Below are 17601 nucleotides of genomic sequence, written 5' to 3' on the forward strand. Positions count from 1 at the left end.
GTCACTTCATACCGGCTCTCCGTCGCCCCCTGCAGGTTGAATCTGGACAGAAAAGCAGTGAGAAGCTTGTTTTTCTGAGCTGAACATGTTTCTGTGAAGTTTAACCAGCAGCTCAGTCCAAGTTACAAATTAACACGGAAACTGTGGGAGCAAGAAAATACACTTCACAGTACACTCAGTGTTTTTATATATATATATATGTATATATATATTTCCGTAATATATTTACATTTTTATTTGTATAGCTGTTTATTAAAATATTTTATTTAACTTTTGAGTACATTTTATTGATATATTTGACTATTTATTTGTGCAATTTAGTTGGTTTTATTAGACGACTTTATTTTAATTTATTTCATTCTTCCTACTTCTGGTGTTTCCTGAGTGACAGATTGAGTTTCCAGAGTTCTACTTTTTTTTTTTTTTTACCAAGCTTGTGTTATAATGAACTTATGTATTGCGTTAAGTGTGTGTGTGTGTGTGTGTGTGTTACATGCCATTTGTATGAAAAGTTTCTACAAATAAAGTCTGATTGATTGATAATCTTCATAAATGACTGTTTTAATAGACTGCATTTGATTTTGATGGGTGTACCTAATAATTTGACTGTTTCCTCTTGTAAAATGGCACCAATGTTGTCACTTTATTGGTTTTAATGGACTAATCAACAAATAATTTCAGCTCTACCTGACTGGAAAACCATAATGGAGATATTGTGACATCAGTGTTGGCCGGACGGAGACGGGACCCGACGGACCCGACGGACCTCCGAGTCTCTTAAATGGAAGAAAAGTCCGTCGGCTGTTTGGATCAAATCATGTTTATTAATGTGTTCAGGAAATCCCCACAGAAACAGTTTACAGGGGAACGTACAGATTTACAATCATTCTTGACAGAAGTGCCAGCTGAACCCCCCCGTGGTTCGACACCGAGGACGCCTGCTGAATCTCACGACCAGGTAACCGCGCACCCCGTTTCCCCTCAACAGGTCTACCGCCGAGTCCTTCCAGCTCGCCGCCGACAGGAGTGCCGTGTTTCGGCGCTAAAACGAGAAGCCGTCGCCTGTAAAACACCGAGACGCCCCCGACTCCGGGTCTCCTCTCGTCACGTCCGGACCGTTCACAGTTAAAGAGCCTTCATTTCGTTTTTTTTTTTGTTTTGTTTTGTTTTTTGGTGCCAATCCTTCATCCCAACCAGGAGAATTAGACAGCTGGATGCTTTCGGATTTCAAAGTAAAACTAGCCAACCGTTGGTATGAGAGAAAAAAAAAAAACTCGTCAAAATCAGCCGAGGCCCTCGGACGTTACTCGTCACTACTTCCACGTACAGGATTTGTCATACTGCTCAAATGCATTTGGTTCTGCAGTCATTATACAAATAGAAATCCTAAAACTAGTCACAGGAAAAAAAAAGGAAAAAGAACAACACATGTAACATCTGGTAAAGGAATAAACATGTGAAGCTTGTGAATGTATCGGGACACCTGTCTCAGGTAACCGGTTCGTCCAACACCTTTTTGTATCTTGACATGAAGTAGGAACTGTCAGGATGATTCGTTACACCGAAGGTCACCTCTCAAAAAAAACAAAAAAAGATTTCAATTTTTTTTTTTTTTTTAAATAAACGCCAGCTACCGAAAAAAAAAAAAAAAGATCTGAAGAGACAAAGAGTTGCATACATCTGCAGATTCTCTTTTTTATTTTTAAAGTCGAATTTAAGTTTTTGGGAGATTGTTTGGTTTTGCCTTGTGCTTCACGGTCTCGCTTCGTGGTGGGGAGGGGGGTGGGGTGAGGGAGAGAAAAGGTAGTGTTCACTGGAGAACCATTGCTAAGAATAACCTGTTATACTCCAATATAATAATAATAAAACAAACAGCATGATTTTCAAATGACACCAGAACGATCGAGGATGGGCGTGTTTTCCTTTTTTTTTTCTTTTTCTTTTTTACAACTTTTTCTGTTTTTTCATTTGCTTCAACCTGATACAGGTTAAGATGCAATTTACTGAATCTCTTACAGGTGGGTCTGGAGGTTTTTCTAAATTAAAAAAAAAAAAAAAAAAAAAAGGGAGGGTGGGGGGTAAATGAACATCTAGCATTCAGTCTACGCAGGTTGAACGGTTCTAGTTAACATAGATATACGCTACGGGGGGGGGAGGAGGGACGAGAGCTTGCACCCTTGCTCTTTCTTTGCCCTATGAAAACCATGCTTCCTCTGGAGAGTAAGGGTGGGGGAGGGAGAAGGGTGGGGGGGCCGTGCAAGACTGAGAGTGGAGGGGTGATGGGGAGGCGGGGGGATGCCGAGTGGGTTTGGAGGCTGAGTTTGGTGGATGGAGAGAGGGGGCTTGATAAACCGGACTGCTGATTCCACAGGAGGTGTGTAAAAGGCACGCCAGGGTCACACCCAATCCCAGCCAGCATACGCAGAGACGCCTTCACACCCACCCACACACACACACACACACACACACTCGCTGAACACACACACACACACACACACACACACACACACCCAACGCACACACAAGCAGCACAGGCTACAGCCCCGAGAGCACTGACGAGGGTGGAGGAGGAGGGCAGAGAGCGGGAGGAGGGAATGGAGGAAGTTCTTGAAAGAAAGAGTCGGGGCAGATCGGGGTGAGATGGGAGGGGAGGAGGAGGAGGAAGAGGAAGAAGAGGATGGGGGTGGGGGGGGGGCTTGGATCCGGTGCTGCCGCTGTGTTGAAACAGAGAAAATAAACAACAAACAAAAAAACAAAACAAAAAAATCAAAAAACTGGTGGAATGGATCATTTCTGGTTCTTGAGCTGGTTGGAGAGCCAGTCCAGGCCCTCGTACAGGCCGTCCCCGCTGGTGGCGCAGGTGGCCTGGATGTACCAGCTGCGCTGGCGCAGGGCGTGCAGCCCCAGCTTGTCTGTGATCTCGGCAGCGTTCATGGCGTTGGGGAGATCCTGGGAGGAGGAGGAAGAAGAAAAGGCAAGTGTCATTTTTAAATTTAGCGACTGTCTATTTATATCTCACAACGAACTCCGGCTGAACTCTCATCTTTATTCTCCCGATCGATCACTCTGGTTTCATCTGCGAAGACGTTTCACGTTCTCAGGAGCAGATTACAGAAAGTTTATATTTACTCGACTCTGATGTAAAGCTCTGATGTACGAATAACCTTTTGAAGTTTGACAGGTTACAAACGCAGAAACCTCTTCCCGTATTCGAGTGCGCGTCGCAGTTTCAGACCAGAAATATCCTGAATCTCACTTTTTTTTAAAAGTTTAAATTACATTTCGAGACGCTTCCAGGAAGCAGAAAAGTGACCTCACCTGTTTATTTGCAAAAACGAGCAGCACGGCGTCTCTGAGTTCGTCCTCGGCGAGCATTCTGGACAACTCCTCCCTCGCCTCGTTCACTCGCTCCCTGTCGTTGCTGTCCACCACAAAGATGAGCCCTGAAAAACACCGTTCAGACCAGTCAGGACACCGCGACCGCAGCGTCGTGTTGTCGGTTATCTAATTTCACATCTTGTTCTTCTCTCCCCGGTTTAAAGCTCTGATTTTCTTCCACTAAAATTTAATCCTGCATTTAATAATCTCAGTTTATAACCTCAAAACAGCTAAATGTCTCTAAAAAAGAAAAGAAAAAAGAGTCTAATATCACTCACTGCATTCAAGTGGAGAAGACAGGAAGTCTAAAATAAAATGTGTTACTTGGCAGCTGCAGGGCTGTTGAGTGTGAACATTTTCCAAACTAAAAGGCTGACTAACAGCAAACTCATGAATTCAAGTGCAGAAGAATTTATTACTTAATGTTGCCAAGTCATTTTGGGACTCAAAATTAATTATGTAAAAAGCTGCATTTCAACACTTTCAAGTTTTAAAAGTTGTTAATGGATGAAAACCTGCTTTGAAATCTTGCGTTTTCTGCTTCGTGTTAATATTTGAGCAGGTGTGATTACGGTCCTGATGAGACCTGAAGACACCACAGGATGTTTGGAAACGGTTTCATCCTCCCTGCAGCTCCACTGAACGGGCAAACGAGGATATTTCTGCAGCAGCATCAGTTAAATGATGAGGATTAAAAGAAAACCCACCACAAATGAAACGATTTCTCACTGATGTCTTCAGTTTACTGTTCATACACGACAAAGAAAATGCAGCAAATATTTCACATTTAGGCTCGAAAAGTGACCGAAAACGTAAAAATGTTTCTGTCAACTTCACTTATCGATAAATAAGAAAATGTTTGACTGAGCAGCAACTTCTCTACACGCCGAGGAAAATACTGATATACTGATATATTCTGGAGGTAGAAACATGATGTTTGAGGAATCCTCTCGGTTCCCGTGACGATAAGATGCGGCTGTATCGTTCATCACTACCGCAAGAATTCATACATTCAATTTCACACTCGGGTGCTCAGTATGTGGACGGCGATGTTGGCCCGATGCATGCAGAGGAGCAGCTCGAACCCACAAATAAAAACTTCACTGAAATCACAAAATGTTTCTGCAGACAAGTAAAAAAAAACCAAAAAAAACCACACAAGCTCAGTTTTCAAAACTGCCAGCAGCTCAACACGACACGTGGAAAAACATCAGCCTTTACATTTTGTGATGATTTACACGTCAAGGAAATAGTAGTAGAGGATGCCACACAATAAGCCCTTTGAGGATTGAACAATGGCGCATGAGTCATTGGTTCGCTTCGCTTTAAGATCATCTTTTATGCACCGAGGAGGCCACCTATGGGCGGCAATGTTCACCGACACCAGCGAGTGCCAGCAGAGATAAAAAAGTCTCCCCTCACCTTGAGTGTTCTGGAAGTAGTGGCGCCACAGCGGCCGGATTTTGTCCTGACCGCCCACGTCCCACACTGTGAAGCTGATGTTCTTGTATTCTACAGTTTCAACGTTAAAACCTGGAGAGGTGGAGGAGAAGAGCGGATGAGTCACCGACCGGCACAGAAAAATATAAAGTAAAAAAAAAAAAAAAAAGAGCTGTGTGCAATTCAAGTTTTGGGTGTTTGAGACTCAACCTGCTGCACATTTAGTAAAAAGCTTTAATATCCAACAATCTGTGCCGGCAAATGGTTTTATAATTTAAAAATGAAGCTGAATTCAAGTTGAATTGAAGCTCTCGTTCGTTGTGTTTCAGACAACAAAAATGTGGTCGATAACAAGTACATCAAGGACTAAAAGGTTGTTTGATTCCTAAACCAATGTACTTATTTTCTGAGGCCACAGTTCCTGATTTAAATCAACATTTTTATACAGTATTATAATCAGGCAGTTTTTCGTGTATGGAAAACATTTGACATTTAATGATTTTGTCAAATCAAAGAAAAGGAGCTTTAAAGAACATTAAAACAACAGTCAGGGCTTTACAAAAAGTAAAGTTTGGGTTTCTGTACCATAAAAAATATCTGTATCAAATAACATTAAAACATTTAAAACGGGCACCCCGACATGTCCTAAAATAAATACACCTGTGATGTCAGGAAGTTTGATCTGAATCCATACCAATGGTGGGAATGGTGGTGACTATCTCTCCGAGCTTCAGTTTATAAAGGATGGTTGTTTTTCCAGCAGCATCGAGCCCGACCATGAGAATCCTCATCTCTTTTTTGCCGAACAGGCCCTTGAATAAGTTTGTGAATACATTCCCCATGGTGACGAAGCTGTCAGGAGCAGAGAGAGGAAACGGGGTTAGGAAGAGTCACTTACGTTTTTAGTTTCAGTGGAGTTATACGCCAAGAGGGGGGAGGAGGGGGGAGGAGGGGGAGGAGGAAGTGGATCATCAAGAATACAACAGAAATGAATTATGTCATGAACTGTTGACTAGATGGTGAGAACAGGTGGATGACAGCGGAACATGGAGCACACAGGAGGGATGTTCACTGAAGCTAATGTTCAACGTTTCTCGGTTTGTGGCTCCACGTTGACCCGCCGGCGTCCCCAAAAAAACACGTCCACATCCACCATGAGCTTCCGGCATCAACTTCTACACGACAATCTCAGTGTGTGTGTATATATATACACATATATATATGTAAATATAAATATATATATCTCAACTCGATTTCAGTGTGTACACGCAGAGGGCAGCTAACCCGGATGGACCCGCCGAGCCGAGCGGCCTGCTGCCGCCGCTGCTGCCCAGCTGGTCGGATCCTGTTCTGGACGAGGATCCGTCACGAGACGCCAACAACACCTCGACCTCCGCGAAAACAAGACAACAAAGGGAAAAGGCCGACCGTCCAGCCGACTCGAAGTTAAAGAGAGGAAACACGGAGTGACCGGGTCGGTGACCGGAAGCTCCGCCGGTCGACGCGGCTCGCTGTTAGCTGTTAGCTGTTAGCTCCGCTGAAGGGCGGATGCTGCGGCTAAGCTAGTTAGCTTCACTAGCTCACGTTAGCTAGCAGGAGCTAGCACCGTTCACGAAGACGTCAATTTTTAAAGTTGACAAAAAAACAACAACAAAAAAAACAACAACAAAAACACGGCGATACATTATTAACGTGTCGAACACCGACGTGTTGTGAAGACGGTCGGCAGAACGGAAGGGGAGAGTCCGGCTGAGAGCCCCGCGGTGACAGCTCGCTCCTGCCCGACCTGTCCCTCCACCGGAGCCGCCGCGGAGCGAGCTAGCCGCCGCGGAGCTAAATGCCGCGTCACAGTCCGGACAAGAACACCGTGACGTCATGTCAAACGCCGACATAAACCGGGCGCTTCGCACGGAGCGACAACCGCCGCGCACAGTGTGACATTCCGGGACAAACGGAGCCGAGTCGGAGCGGGTCGGTACCTCTAGAAAGACAGCTTCTCGATCTTTCCGTTATCTTTCACTGTCACTCCAAAATGGCGTCTTGCGCAACCAGGGAGACACCGGCGCGCGGGCGCGTCCCACTATCAACCCGGAGCCAATCACAGCGCGACGTGGCGGCGGCGAAGGCCCGCCTCCGCTCCGCCGCGGTCCAATCAGCGTCCGCAGATCCCGGCGTCGCACAGGGTACAAAATGTCGAGGAAGTGAGCCGCACACAATTTTATTCAAGTTTCAGGCCCTCGGAGATGTGGACAACACGGCGGGATGACTGGACTCCGGCTGGGTTGTCTCTGCTGATACCGCCTCACGTCTCTATATGTCCGGCGGCGACCCACCCAGGCCGTCACAAAGGTCCCTGCTCAGGCCTATCACAGCTGGGCCCCGGGCCCCAGGTCAGGAGGCCCCTGCAGGAAAACACCTTTATTTAAATAGTTAATATTTGTTCTCTGAAAGTCACAGAGCCTCGATAAAATGCACAAAATAATCACAGAGATACTAAATAAATAAAAAGAGACTTAAAACAAAAACTCATAGAGGCATCATGTTTACAGAGACACAAATAGTGGATAGAAAACAACCACAGAGTCAAAACATGACCATGACGTGACACAGATATCATTAGTCACAAAATGACCATGAGACAAACAATCACAACCACAAAAGGTCAAAAAATAACTACAAAGACACATAATAAAAAAAAAACACATGATCATGAAGTGATCCAAAGAACCACAGAGACACAAAAAGAGCACAAAGACAAACAAAATTGCAAAAGGATATAAAACAGCCTAAATGAGTTGAAAAAAATGAATGCAAAGAAACTCAAAGATATGCAAAATAACCTAAGTTACTAAAGCCACCACAGAGACACAAAATGACCACAAGAAACTCAAATCAATTCACAATAATTTCACGTATGAAACCCGGCGTACGGTCACATGTGAAACATTGATTCACGTGAGGAACAGTCACATGATTTTTCTTTCAGGCCTGTCTGTCTTTATCAGTGTGCTGCAGGTCTGTAGTCCTGCTGTTGGTTTAATAGGACGTGTCACTCACTGCTGCTGCCGTGAGGGACTGATGAAAAAAATGAAGATGATGATGATGAGCGGGAAAAAGAAGCAGAAGGAGAGCAACTGCTTTGCCTCAGAGGCCATTTTTTTTTATTAAGATATAAAATGTCAGTAACGTTCAAGTATTAAGGTCTGCAGGATTTTTGTAGAAAAAAAACCCTGAAATACACGAGGTGGCGAGATTTTCTAGTTCCTGTCTGGTTCCTGATTGGTTCCTGATTTTTTTTATGGTTCCTGACTGGTTCCTGTTTGGTTCCTGACTGGTTCAGAGAGGTGCTGCGAACTGGATGTCTTTTCCTTGTTAATGGTGCATGTAAGGAAAACACTTCTTTTTTTTTTTTTTTGACTAACTGATGAAGGAAAATAATCTCAACAAATAATCATTTACATAACAAAACCTTTTACATTCAGTTTGTACTCCGGCACACTTACAGTAACAGTTTGACCTGTGGGAGCTCACAGGAAGGATATAATAACTCAGACCACCGCTCTGAGCAGAAAAGCAGCTCAGACCGAAGAACTAGAGGCAGACGGACTACAAACTCGTTGGGTTTTCACTTCCTGAATCTGAGGCAGCAAGCAGCCACAGGCTCGTTAAAACCGGACAGACTGCATGGATCTCCGTTTCTGCCGAGTCGACAGATCAGAATCAGCACTTGCCTTGCCAGACCTGCCTTGTGTCAACAGTCCAGGCTGCTGCTGCTGCTGCCATGTTAGTGTGGGGAATGTTTTCCTGGGACACTTTGGGCCCCTTAATACCAACAACCACGGGACCGAGTTTAATCCGGCCCCCCAGATTAACCCCTCCCCCGACTCACTCTCAGTCACATTAGGTGTCATTACAAACGAATTCCCTTGATCTCCGTCTGATTATTCCTACAGGATAAACAATAAGCCTCTTCACCTCAAACACACACATTTAATCAACAGTTTTCATGCACACGTGATGGAATTAGAGGTTTGTTTGGCGTAAACAGAGGAGTGGACGATAACGCAAGTCGCTGCAGCTGCAAGATCGGACACGACGCTGATGGACTTCCTGTTTCAGAAGCGCGAAGGCGTCCCAGCGCTTCCTCAAAGTCCCTCTTTAATGAAGAGACCGTGAATATGACTCCACACTCATGAAGTTGGACCACAGCGTCTCCGAGCATCGATGCTGACCACCTCCGTCCGTCATCTTCTAAAGGCTCTTTTCCAGCAGGACGATGCAGCAGCTCACAAAGCTTCAGGACTCAGAACGCAGGCTGTTTCAGAGGAAGTCCGTTTCTGAGTATGCGGTTCCTAATAAAGTGGCCGCTGAGTGTGTATGAACTTCAGCCTCTGAACTTAGCGGCTTTTCCCTTTTTTCCCCGACAACAACAACAAAATTAGGGCAAAAACAACAATAAAAAAAACAGAACAGAAAAAAAAAGCCATCATTCTCGCAGCTCCAGCTTGCCGTCTCGGACCCTCCACCTCCAGCGCTGACACCTGTCGGGAGCCGGGACGCAGCGCAGCCACAGACCCGACTCCCTGATCTCCTGCTCGAAGGACACCGTCTTCCTGTCCAGGGTCTCCAGAGTAAAAGCTTTCCCCGAGACCTGAGAGACAGACGGCGGACGATGAAACCCACCCGAGAAACCGTCCCGAACGTTGAAAACGGGTTGGACGTGTTTCGTACCTGGTCGCTGATTCCTATGGCGACGTGGCCCACTTTGACCCGCCGGCGTTCACGGATCCTCAGACACTCGCCCTGGACGTTCTCGATCCAGATGTCGACGCCTGTAAAAAGCACGAGTGTCAAAAGAAAAAAAAAAAAAGAAAAAATCATCACACCAGAGATAAGAGACATTTTCTGACGGGTTATTTTTGTTTTGTTTTTACCCTCAAAGCAGCGTGAGGACGTCTGATTGGCTGACGCCGACCACTCCAGGCGTCCATCCGTCTCACTGTTGCAGGAGGAGAAGACGCCGGAGCTGAGGTCGTCGGACGAATGATCGGAGTCCTGAAACACGGAGAGAAAAAAAGATCTTCTGTAGGAGTCATTTTAAATGAACAGAACAAACGCACGTCTTTATCTGTCTGCGTCGCACCTTCTCCGAGGCGTCGAGCTGCGACGCGTCCGAGCAGCTGAAGCAGGACGGGGGGTCGTCCCGAGGTTCGGGGGACGGGGTCCGGACGGTGGCGCCCAGAACTACGTCTGGGAGGGAAAACACAAAAACACATGAAGAGTTTCTGCTAGAGACAAACGACACACTTGGTTTTCTATCACTGTATTAGTTCATAACGTGGTGAAACCTCTGGAGCATCGATGCAACTCACAATATTGGTTGATTGATTGATTGATTGATTGATTGATTGATTGATTGATTGATTGTCTGTGAAGGTTTTCATCCATCCAGATCAACTGGAAGGTATTTTGCCTCCCATCCAAAAGGAGGGAAATAATGAAACTGCTATGAACATTACAACAATTTTTTCTTTCCCTTAAGAAGTTAATGTGGGCGTGAATATTTTATCAAGACGTCTTAATATGTAAAAAAAAAAATCCTTTAAAAAAAAGTGACAGAGTAAAAATCTCAAACATTTGAGACACACCTTAATCCTAATAATAACAAAGCATCTTAATAAAACGCACTGAAGGATTTCTGTCTCGTATCCAGTCAGTGAATCGGTGAAGTGTCGCCTCGGCGATGAAGAGTTGTTGTGACTCACCGTCTCGCAGGTACTCCAGCTCGGCCTCTGATCCCCACGAAGGCTCGTCGGCCAGTTGGCCTTTTTGCAGCAACGGGAAAAGACCTTTGAGAGCACGAAGGTACTCTGAGCACACGGAGGAGTCCCACTCTTCCTCCTTCTCTTCTTCCTCCTCCTCCTCCTCCCAGTCCCCCTCGTAGTCCCTGTCAGTCTTCAGCCACTTCTCCCGGATGTACTCGTCCTCCCCCATGTAGATGTCCACCTCTGAGTCCGACTCCCAGTCCTTTTCGTCTGTGACGTAATCGTCCCGCAGAGACTTCGGCTCAGAGTCCCGTTTCCTGGTTGAGGACTCCGTCTCCACTTCGAAGCCCCGGTCCGAGTCGGCACCCGCCCGGTCGTCCTCGTCCATCGCCGTGGTCCTCCAGGGGCTCACCCAGTGCATCGTGGGTTCGTTCGGGGTCTCGGGGGACGAAGAGGAGGGGACGTCTTCATCCTGGACCCGACCGGGACACAGCTTCTCACAGGCGGTTTGGACGGACCGAGGACTCAGACCTCCGACTGGGGAGAAGATGATGAAGATAGAAATGTCATAATATACTCGCGGTACCTGTAACTGGGTCAAACAGAACTTTTTGTATCTGTCCCACCTCTAAAACTAATTTCTTGGTTATGGTAGCCGGCCCAATATAAATTCTTACTGATCCTCTGCATCTTATAGTTTCTTCATCTGCTGTGAGGATGACGCTAAAAAAAAAGTGACTTTGTTTGTTATTATTATGATTGTTTTCCACTCGTGTTGCGTCGACCTGCTCTGAGGGCCTGCGTGGTTTTCCTCCGGAGCTCCTTGGCCGACGCTCGTCTGTCGGAGTCCTTCTGGAGTCCGGCTCTGAACACTTTGGCCGTGAAGTTGTTGCAGTTGGACGGCACCTCCCACAGAGGCGGAGGCTCATTCACAATCTGAACAACAGACGATCAGATACGGAGTTAGAATACCTCCGAGTCGTCCGGTCCCGTCCCGTCCCAACCTGTGAGGAGGAGACTCGCACCTGCAGACACAGCGGATGGGAGTAGTAACGGATCCACGGCTGCCATCCATTCAGCATGTGCAGCAGCATGCAGCAGCTGCTCCACACGTCCGCCTTGGCACAAAGCCGATCTCCTCGGGCCACCTCGGGGGCCATGTGGGTCTCCGTGCCGGGGAGGGCGGCTCCTACAAACACAAATGGCTCAGTTCAATAATTAAACCTCCATCTCTTTTCTTAACCAGTCGTTCGTCCTGCTGAATAATTCTGCACGTGATCGTGCTCCCGTTGCCATGACTTGTGTTTGTTTACTTAGAACAGCACATGAATACATGAGAAAGAAAGAAAGAAAGAAAGAAAGAAAGGAAGAAAGAAAGAAAGAAAGAAAGAAGCTCTCCATTTCAACACTTGATGTGTTGTCTTTGGTCTTTTTGTATTAAATGTGTTGACATGATTTGCAAATCATTGCATTCTGTTTTTATTTACATTTTACAAAGCGTCCCAACTATTTTGTAAACAGGGTTTTTAGTTTTGGAGTCAAAATAACTTCTCAAGGGGACACCAAGACGTCACAGTTTCCAGAGGTGAAGGAACATCTGGTGTCAAAATGACTTCAGGACTTTCTGTTTGCGTTCCCCTGAACTTTGTTAACATAAAAACAAGTAATATAATTCAAATGATCACAGACAAATAAACTGTTTTAATTATAGCTTGTAATCGCAAAAAGGGAATTTTAATTGTCGATTTTTAAAAAAGGTAAATAAACTCTGATTTGTCACTTTTTCTTTGCAATTTTTATTTATTTATCTGGTTTAAAAAAATGTGAAATGAATTCAAACTGAGCCCCCGTTTCACTGCAGACTCACCAGGACTCACCCCTGAGCCCGGACTCACCCTTGACCCCGGACTCACCCCTTGACCCCGGACTCACCCCTGAGCCCGGACTCACCCCGGACTCACCCCTTGGCCCCGGACTCACCCTTGACCCCGGACTCACCCCTTGACCCCGGACTCACCCCTGAGCCCGGACTCACCCCTTGGCCCCGGACTCACCCTTGACCCCGGACTCACCCCTGAGCCCGGACTCACCCTTGACCCCGGACTCACCCCTGAGCCCGGACTCACCCCTGAGCCCGGACTCACCCCTTGGCCCCGGACTCACCCCTGAACGCCTCGGCGCTCCGCCCGCTGTCGTCCAGCGTCTCTGAGAGACCGAAGTCGCAGAGGAACGCGTCTCTGCAGTCTGCAGACAGCAGCACATTGTCAACTGCAATAAAACCAAGACGTGGGATCAGGTGAGACGGCTTGTTCGCTCATCATGAAACAGTTGAGTGAGAAGCAGGAAGCTGACACATGGCGCCAGAGTGACGTCATGTGTCAGCTAGAAATGAGCTGATTGGAGGGGCCGAACATTTGGCGAGCCCCCCTGCTGCTCAATCCTCTCAGCAGGGATTAAACGGGGTTTAGGGGTGAGGTGTCAGTTACAGGATTAAATCTCATCACCGGGCACATTTAGCTGACGGCAAACCGAGCAATCGATCTACGATCGTTTAGTAACATTTATTCACATAGCTGAGCTCCACCTAAACACGCCGAATAACTTTAACTACTTAAAATACTGTTGTGTAGTTCTAGTAAAAGTCTTGCTTTGAAAATCAATAACATAAAGTATGTTATATATTGATGGGAAAGTGTATTAAAATGGATCAAAAGATAGCGTTCACTATTCAGAAAAAACTAAACAACATTTTACTGTAATATTTTCAATGCATTATATGTTGTTGTTTATATGTAAACATTTGACAGTTTGGGTCTTTCTTTCCTGTTCATTTTAATTATGTTTATTTCGACTATTTACAGGACAAAATGAGTGTTGAGTGAGAAATTTCTCATTATTTTAAGAATCTGTGAAACATTTGACCGAATAAAGGAGAAAATAATCAGCAGATTCATCCGTAATCAAACAAATCATTAGTATTTTAAGCACAATAAAATGCTGTTTTGGCATTGATGCATGAGTGAGACTATTTTTAAAGTGTCCTCTTAGTACTTTTACCAAAGTAAAACGCAGATTTGTTATTAATAGAGAAACATTGATGAGTGCAGCTTTAAGTGAAAGACAGCTGGAAGCATGATGACCCTGAAACATCCGGCAGGAGCACAGAGCCAACATGTCATCTGAAAACCAGAACACACCTTTGACATCCAGGTGAAGCACCTTTCTGTGGTGCAGGTGCTCCAGCGCCCCCAGTGACTGGTGAAGGTAGTGCAGGGCCAAATCTTCAGGCAGGCAGCTCATCTCCTTCAGAAGCTGGGCCAGACAGGCTGGGGAGGTTTGGAGAAGTCAACCCAGACCGTTTTATTTTCATACAGCACAGGTATGCGATTAATAAAAAAATGAATAAAAATGGATTTACCTGGCTTCAGGTCCATGAAGAGCACGATGTTCAGCCCCTCCCTCACGGCCCCGAAGAGCTCCACGACTCGAGGGGAGTTGAGGGCGCTCCACGTGCTCACCTCCTCGCTGCTGAAGTGACTCAGAGGAATCTGAGAAGAGTCGACAACGACGTAAAAAAAACAAACACTTAAATCTGCGTCTGCGTGTTATTTAACGACTCGTCGTTTCTGGGCTCACCCTCTTGGCGGCACATTTGAAGCCGGTGCTTTTGTCCCGAACGCAGAACACGTCGCCGTACGAGCCGTTCTGGATGTGATGGAGGACGCGGTACTCTTCTCCCTCCCGGTACCGAGAGCCGCTCGGCTGCAGGCGCTGCAGGAGACAGAAAATAAAAAAACTAAGTGAGGGGGAAAACCAAGTGGACAAAAAAATCTATAAAATAATCCACACAAATTGTACTAAATACTTAAACCTCCACTAACTTTTAACTGGAAAAATTGTAGCGTTTAACTCCACTACTTTCATTGGAAGCTACGGGTTGCATCATGGGAAATGTAGGATCCGGTATTTTTTTAATTATTCGGAGCTAAAAGTGAAAATATTTTGACCACAAGAAACTTTGTGGACGCGTACAAGTTTGGACGTAAACGTCTTACGTGATGAAACAGGAGTCCTTCGTTGGCCGGCTTCGTGATCTTCCAGTCGTTCAGAATCCGTTTCATTAAATCTCTGAAGACGGCTGAAACGCACATCTTCGGTATTTGCGTTACTTTCCCGCTCAGTTCGTCGAAAACTTCGTCGCTCGATTCGTCGAACTCGAACGAGTCTGAAAGTCCCAGCGGGCTTTGCACGCGCCCCGCGGAGTCGGACTCCCACTCTGCAAGGGGGGAGGAGTTAAATCCAGACACGTGCATGAGGTCGAAGGTCGAGTCGGACGCGCCGGCTTCGACTCCACGCCGATGCGCTTCCTGCCGGTCGGCCTCGACGCAGAGAGACGAGTCCGACTCGCTCTCGTGAGTGAAGACGGAGGGACAGTCGGAGCCTCCTCCGTCCTCCGTGTCCGTATCCGTGGACGTGCGCCGGTCGTCCGACGGCGACGCCTCCTCCGACCTCCCGACACCGTCGCACCCGTCGGTGAACTGAGGAGGAGGCGGGATGATGTCGGCGGCCGACGCGGCGTCTCTGTCCGACGACTTCAGCCAGTCGATCTCCTGCACCCACAAGCCTCGGATGATCGGACGCTCCTCGCCTTCCTCCCGGCTCGGCCTGCTTCTGGTTTTCCTGCGCTGCTTCCTCTGGAGGTGGAAGAACGGGAGTTTGGCGGCTTCATCGAAGTCCTCGTCCTCCGTGTCACTCGGGACGGACGCGTCTTTGAGGAGAAATCTGCGAATGAGAGGAAATGTGTCGCTTTTATTCTCTCGTACAGAAAGACGAATCCCTGCTTTGATATATAAACATATGACAAATCTAAATTGGAGATTTTGTTGGGGGGGATATCATGGACTCGGCGCCCTCTGGGCTACAGAGGAGAGGGACCAACCAGCTGGTTATCAGCGCTCAGTTAAAAAGCCTGCACTGAGTGTATAGGAATGCATTAGTGCACGTGACACATGTTTTGGAAGGTCTTGATGATTTCAGCAAAACAATGTCAAACTGCATTCTGGAGGATTTTTTTTTCTAAACTTGCCACATGGTTTCTTTTCCTCAAAGCATGTGACGCCGAAACGCTTCCCTCTAGTGGGCAGGTGTGTGTACTACACGACACCGGCAGCCGTCTGGCCCTGTAGTGTATTTGGACCCCCAGCTGGGAGTGTGTGCTGCTCGTGGTGTGTGTTCACCGGTGTTTGTGGAGGAGCTGAGATCGAGAGAAGGGACTCCGAGTGCTGCTCGGGCTGAACTCCTGGAAGTCTTCTCCTGGGACGGAGAAAGAGTTGGTCACATTAGTACATTTATCCACTTGTATTATTACCCAAATAAGGAATTTGACCGCATTTTCTTTTATCCTTAAAATCAGATCAGCGCATTCAATTCATGAAAACAGGTGCTGATCTAGAAATAAAAGAAGCTGTATTGTCCTTTAGATCTCGTGAACTCTTCCATCTGTAGTTCACCTGCAGGAACGATTCTCCTGACAACAAACAACTGATAAAAACAACAAACGGGACTTTAACAACGTCCCCTGAATAACTCCATCGTGCCTTCAGATGGTTCCCGTCTTACTCTCAGCCTGCGCCACGATGGAGACGCAGGGATCCTCCTCGTCTTCCTCGGTGACCACGTACTTGGCAGTGCCGCGCTGCAGCACCCGGCTCAGATGGGGGGCGATGGCCTGGACCAGCAGCGAGTCCTCCTCCTCCTCCTCCTCACAGCCCCGGCCGTCCTCCTCTTTGCCCAGAAACGAGAGCTCGGATCCACCGGTGACGATGACGAACGGCGTGTTGGAGTTGAACATCCTGGGTATGGCCATGTCGCTGTAGGAGGAGAGGAACAGAAGAAAGGACGCTAATCAGTCATAATAATTTATCAATAGATTTAACACCTAAAAAGTCAGATTTAAAAGGTCACAGATTTTCGAGGCCAAAAGTAAAATGGAGACTCAGTTTTGTCTGTTCTGTCAATATTTTAAGGACATTTATGTGGCGTGACATCATGAGACAATATAGTTCATATTTTCACTGAACTTTCACTTATGTGTAATTATAAATGTTGAGTTGAGTTAACATAAAAGAAAGCGTTTGTGTACTTTATTTTTTTAAAGAAAGAGATGAATGAAAACTTTAGGTCCAAGTAACTGAAAATATTTAAGTACACCTGATAAAAACATTTAATTTAACAGTAATCACAGCGTACATGCAGAATGGAATCAAAATATTTAAGTTCTGACAACTGCTGACTTTTAAGTTCATCAACTTAAAACTTTTAAAGTCACCAGTTTGCCTTAATTCTTTTGAGTTCTAGTAACTCGGTGGTTTAAAATGCAGGGATGCACCACACCTTCAACTATCTGAACATATTTTAGTTGGAGGAATTCCTGCAGGGTCCAATTCTTTCCTCCAAATAATCCCTGCTATTATCTCACGTTCAGGTAAAAACGGGTTCATCTTACCTCTAAAACACAGCAAAAAAAAAAAAAACGTCCATCAGGCGTAGCAGGAACAACAGATTGGTGATCTGTGGTGACTTGAATGTGGTGGCATTTGCGTCGGCGGGGCGTGAATGAACAGACACCAGCAGGAGTCCTGCACGGTGAGTATAAATAGCACCCGGGAGACGGAGCACGCTGAGCGGCGACCTGCATGCCTTCCACCGGCCTCCAGCTGTCAGAGTCCCTCTGCCTCACAGCTCGCCATGTTGACAGCCAATACTCTGTGTGTGTGTGTGTGTGTGTGTGTGTGTGTGTGTGTGTGTGTGTGTGTGTGTGTGTGTGTGTGTGTGTGTGTGTGTGTGTGTGTGTGTCCACCTCCCTCCTGACTCCAGAAAAGTAAAGTGGACCCAGCGGTTACCTGAGCGGTACGAGGAGCTGGTCTCAGGTGAAATCCGGTGATCCAGGAGACGTGTCTTCTCTCCGTCCGTCTGTCCGTCCGTCCCTCACTGTTTCACGAGTGTATTAGTTTCCAAG

The 17601-nt window shown here is 46.5% G+C and overlaps 2 protein-coding genes across 4 annotated transcripts; both read right to left on the bottom strand.

Annotated features, from left to right (window-relative positions):
- Positions 1 to 804: 804 nt before the first annotated feature.
- arf2b (ADP-ribosylation factor 2b) lies at positions 805 to 6898 on the bottom strand. 2 transcript variants are annotated; one of them, XM_069160007.1, is made up of 5 exons: positions 6798 to 6898; positions 5513 to 5670; positions 4801 to 4911; positions 3319 to 3443; positions 805 to 2949 (listed from the first exon to the last, which is right to left on the bottom strand). In XM_069160007.1, exons 2-5 carry the CDS (start codon positions 5658 to 5660, stop codon positions 2788 to 2790), a joined length of 546 nt encoding a protein of 181 aa, XP_069016108.1. In that variant the 5' UTR covers positions 5661 to 5670; positions 6798 to 6898; the 3' UTR covers positions 805 to 2787. The 2 variants fall into 2 exon arrangements, with proteins under 2 accessions (XP_069016108.1, XP_069016107.1); XM_069160006.1 differs by lacking the exon at positions 6798 to 6898 and adding an exon at positions 6526 to 6710.
- Positions 6899 to 7157: 259 nt separating this feature from the next.
- Positions 7158 to 17575, bottom strand: LOC138204641 (mitogen-activated protein kinase kinase kinase 14). 2 transcript variants are annotated; one of them, XM_069160005.1, is made up of 15 exons: positions 17486 to 17575; positions 16203 to 16453; positions 15821 to 15896; positions 14639 to 15365; positions 14220 to 14354; positions 14002 to 14131; positions 13781 to 13909; positions 12747 to 12851; positions 11609 to 11772; positions 11369 to 11519; positions 10584 to 11120; positions 9962 to 10068; positions 9753 to 9873; positions 9550 to 9650; positions 9210 to 9469 (listed from the first exon to the last, which is right to left on the bottom strand). In XM_069160005.1, exons 2-15 carry the CDS (start codon positions 16447 to 16449, stop codon positions 9305 to 9307), a joined length of 2895 nt encoding a protein of 964 aa, XP_069016106.1. In that variant the 5' UTR covers positions 16450 to 16453; positions 17486 to 17575; the 3' UTR covers positions 9210 to 9304. The 2 variants fall into 2 exon arrangements, with proteins under 2 accessions (XP_069016105.1, XP_069016106.1); XM_069160004.1 differs by having other exon boundaries at positions 7158 to 9650.
- Between the last annotated feature and the right edge of the window lie 26 nt (positions 17576 to 17601).

Source organism: Embiotoca jacksoni, unplaced genomic scaffold (genome assembly GCF_022577435.1).
Source record: "Embiotoca jacksoni isolate LCO1_2020_lvr unplaced genomic scaffold, fEmbJac1.0.p SCAF_26, whole genome shotgun sequence".
Classification (NCBI taxonomy): Eukaryota; Metazoa; Chordata; class Actinopteri; family Embiotocidae; genus Embiotoca; species Embiotoca jacksoni.